We start from the raw sequence: 4,451 nt of genomic DNA on the forward strand, positions 1-4,451 counted from the left end.
TGGACATTTTATGGACTCTGCAACAGGAAGTATTTGTAACTCAAATGTACATTGTCCAATCTGATCCAAATTTCTCATACTTGATAAAAGACTAAGCCAGGGGAAATTATACCATACATCATAGTGTCATGCACATACTCACTATTTGTGATAGGCAAGGCAAAGCAGCTTTATTTGTATGGCACATTTGAGCAACAGGGCAATTCAAAGTGCTTTACACAAAAACAGTTAAAAATCCCAACAGATAAAACACAACAATAAAAGTTAAAGTGCAGTATAAGAATATATACCTTAAAGAAATGAACAACCATTTAAAGAAAGGCAACATCAAAAAGAAAGGTCTTCAGCCTTGATAGTCCTAAAAGTCTGTCCCAAACTTGAAGTCACTCCATCTAATAATTTGTGACTTATGCATGCGACTGTTTGGATGCTGATGGTTTTTTTGCCTCTCTGTTCAGGACAAACGGACTCCGACCCCCGCTGCCACGCCCGGAGCAAGACCGAATGTGTGTGAACATGTGTGTGTGAGCAACGTGTGTTTTAAAACTGCTTGAGTGAGCTAACATCTTGCTGTGTGTGTGTGAGTGTGTGTGAGTGTGTGTGAGTGTGTGTGAGGATGAGGGCCGTCACCGCTGTGCTGTGCGTCCTGCTGGTCGCCCAGGTCGGAGCCTCTAGGTCGGTCCGCGACACCCAGGGCACCCCCCAAGCTCCAGAACCGTCCAAGAACAACGGCTCTGTCCCGCGTCCGCCCCCACAGCCCCGAGGCTCCTTCCCCCCCATGTGCATTAAGCCCACAGAGATCAAGTACGCCTTCAAGTACGTGAACACCATCGTGTCCTGCCTGATCTTTGTGGTGGGGATCATCGGCAACTCAACGCTGCTCAGGATCATATATAAGAACAAGTGTATGAGGAATGGACCCAACGTCCTCATCGGCAGCCTGGCTCTGGGGGACCTGCTTTATATCATCATCGCCATTCCCATCAATGTGTTCAAGGTGACCACATTCATCCCTATTTCTCTTTTATTAACATCAAATGAACATGTTTGTTCAGCATCAAATGACGCAGCTCTTGCACTTGACATCAAATCCTATATTGATAACCCATATTAGGGTCTGTGTTTAATAAGTGTGACTTTATTTTAAAGCAATCTAAAGCTGTGGGTTTTTTTGTGTACAGCTTTTGGATTTAGTGTGTTTTGTTAATTTTCCTTTTCAATATGCAATAAAACACTACTGCTAAACTACAAGGGCCCACTTAACAAATTAAACTAAAAACTTAACTAAAAGTAGATGCGAGTCAACAGCTGAGGGGTGTGTGTGTGTGTGTGTGTGTGTGAGAACATCCGGGGGGCTTGGATGTAAATGCCTAGATGTCCAACCCGTACTGTAACAACAACTGTGAGCCACAGTGACCAATTTCAAAAACAAAAGAGGAAACGTGTGCAATTCTGTTCCAATATCTATTAGGACACACTTTTATGTAATTTTGAGTAAATTGCTTTGTCGCATTCAATCTGCGTAACAGTCACATTTTCTTTGCCTCAAAGGTCCTGCATTACAGATATTAGTGACATAATGAGAGTAAATGTATGATAAGGATATGCAGCCTAGTGTTGCTATAGCCACATAAGGTCAGATTTTGACTGGCGGGTGCAAAGCCCTCCACAAAAATAAAACGTGCAGCCCGATTGGTTGAGGACAGAGTCCTGATGCTGAACTCATTTTCTAACCCCTGGGAGATGAACTTGATATTGGCCAGCTGCCGCAGTAATAATGAAGGACACGAGGAAGACATAACCTCTACATGAACCTCAGACATGTCTGTCTTTGTGTGCACAGGGGACACTTCTCTCATTATACATGTCTTCCGTCTCCTGTCTGCCTGCATCATGTTTGTCTCTGCAGTTATTAGCCGAGGACTGGCCGTTCGGTGTTTACGTCTGTAAGTTGATGCCGTTCATCCAGAAAGCTTCAGTGGGAATCACCGTCCTCAGCCTGTGTGCCCTCAGTATTGACCGGTAAGCAGACATACACACACACACACACACACACAAAATACTCAGTTATTAAGGGTATAAGTAGCAACGTCTCCGTCATATGTGGCGGCTTCCAATGACAGCAGATATGACACAGTACTTTACAAGGTGTCTAGAACTCTTTTTGGCCATACAATTAACCTGTGTGACACACACACACACACACACACACACACACACCTTAAATCTTTAATCACGTGAGATCACGTGAGAGTAGATAGATAAAAACCGAGGCTCCATAAGGAGGATCGGTTCAAGGTAGGTTCACGCAGACACATCTTCAGAAAGGAAAACTGTGCAACAATTTATGATACCAACTGAAAGAGATAAGAGAGTTCAGAGTTTTTACAGAATGGAAAGTAACAGATTGCTGTTTACCCGTGTTTGCGTAGCTACCACGCTGTGACGTCATGGAGCAGGGTGAAGGGGATGGGGATCCCTCTGTGGAAAGCAGTGGAGGTGACTCTGATCTGGCTGGTTGCCGTGGTGCTCGCGGTCCCTGAGGCGCTGGCGTTCGACATGATGGAGCTGTCGTACAGAGGCAACAAGATGCGTGTGTGTCTGCTGCACCCAGAACAGACAGGCAGCTTTATGCAGGTAGTCACCTCATTACCCCATAATAAGCACAAACAGCTGGTTACTTGGATTGCATAAGAAGACCTGATGTTAATTTCAAGTACAAACAGCGCCTGAAATAGTCTGGCAAAAATGAGTTCCCGACATTCACATGGTGCCGTTGTGCTGAGCACCGCCCAAGACAACTGTGATTGGTCTAAAGAAAAAGTAATAAACCAGAGCACGTTTTTATTCCACCCTGGAATGCTGTGTGAACTACCCAGACCCCCGAGGTCTGGCAATGTGAGACTATAGTTCAAGTCACTTGGAGGTGTTTTTAGACCTGTGAGCAGGTGAGTGCATTTACTATAGTTAATTTGCACATGCTACAAGCACTATTACGATGCAAAGTTGGTTGAATATGGGCGAAGTATCCCTTTAAACAGGCTTTCTCTGTCTCTTTCCCGCTCTGCCACTGCACGCAAACCATCTGAACTTATTACATTCACAACACGTTCATAAAGCTGCACAGCAAGACGCAAATTACAAAGAAATTTCCAATATGCAGATACTTCAAGTTAATTTAAACCAGACAGGGTCTGAATTGCAGGAGAAGGTAAACGTCTTCATCAGTAGAGCTTTGCGTCATTAGCAAAATAAAGTAAGTGATTTCATGACAGAATCTAATTGTAATATACAGTAGACGATGAAGCCTATTTCATTGTCAGTGTTATAAAAACAGAAATGTGACATTTTTTTTGTTTGAGTCTGCAGAAGGACCTGTAGTTCAATTTGAAAAAAATCTGATATAAAGATGTTGAGGTGTCGGGGTGAGGGGTAATACCAAAATAATATCAGTTTTAACTTAAAGTCTATGTATTTGTCTTTTTCAAGTTCTACCAGGACGTGAAAGACTGGTGGCTGTTTGGCTTTTATTTCTGCTTCCCACTGGCCTGCACAGCAATCTTCTACACACTCATGTCCTGCGAGATGCTCAGTCGCAAAAAAGGCATGCGCATCGCACTCAACGACCACATGAAACAGGTATAGGGGATCCACTGGAACCACCAACAAGACTGGGAAAGACAGAGGTACTCAGTACAATATTTGTCTCTTTTGTGTGTGTGTGTAGCGGAGGGAAGTAGCGAAGACGGTGTTCTGCCTCGTTTTGATTTTCGCTCTCTGCTGGCTGCCCCTCCATCTCAGCCGTATTCTGAAGAACACAATCTACGACCAAAATGACCCCAACCGCTGCGAACTGCTCAGGTAGGAGACACAAGTACACGGCAGACGTCACCCGGGCCCATTGTCCTCTGCTCTGTGGGACTTCCCGTAGTCCTTACTGTGAACTTTGCCCTTTCCCCCCCGCCAGCTTCCTGTTAGTGATGGACTACATCGGCATCAACATGGCCTCCCTTAACTCGTGCATCAACCCCATCGCCCTCTACTTTGTCAGCCAGAAGTATAAAAACTGCTTCCAAGTAAGAGTTTACACACTGGCACTAGACATATAACAGTATTACAAAGTGCAAGAATGAATGAAAAATGAATGCTCTATTTTGAACATGTGAAAAAGACAATTTTACAATTAAAGCTTAAACAGCAAAAACACAATGTTACCAATATTATTTATAGTATGTTATTTATGAGTGTGTGTGACTGTGTGAATGTGATCGGTGCGTTCCTGCAAAAGAGAGGACCTCCCTTGAATAAATAAAGGTAGATAGAATTAAAATAATAAATGATCTGTGAGAACACAAAGTGCAGTCAATAAAGAATGTGCGCGCGTGTGTGTGTGTGTGTGTGTGTGTGTGTGTGTGTGTGTGTGTGTGTGTGTGTGTGTGTGTGTGTGTGTG

General features: G+C 43.8%; 1 protein-coding gene across 1 annotated transcript in view; it reads left to right on the top strand.

The window, feature by feature from the left end:
• The first annotated feature begins 522 nt into the window (after positions 1-522).
• LOC117952267 (endothelin receptor type B-like) overlaps positions 523-4,451 on the top strand; it is an 8,236-nt gene continuing 4,307 nt past the window's right edge. Inside the window, exons 1-6 of the mRNA XM_034884414.1 lie at positions 523-997; positions 1,910-2,022; positions 2,433-2,637; positions 3,490-3,639; positions 3,728-3,861; positions 3,968-4,076. Of these exons, the coding sequence (XP_034740305.1) occupies positions 617-997; positions 1,910-2,022; positions 2,433-2,637; positions 3,490-3,639; positions 3,728-3,861; positions 3,968-4,076 (1,092 nt within the window). The 5' untranslated portion in view covers positions 523-616. The remainder of the gene's footprint in view (positions 998-1,909; positions 2,023-2,432; positions 2,638-3,489; positions 3,640-3,727; positions 3,862-3,967; positions 4,077-4,451) is intronic.

This window comes from Etheostoma cragini, chromosome 10 (assembly GCF_013103735.1).
Source record: "Etheostoma cragini isolate CJK2018 chromosome 10, CSU_Ecrag_1.0, whole genome shotgun sequence".
Taxonomy (NCBI): domain Eukaryota; kingdom Metazoa; phylum Chordata; class Actinopteri; order Perciformes; family Percidae; genus Etheostoma; species Etheostoma cragini.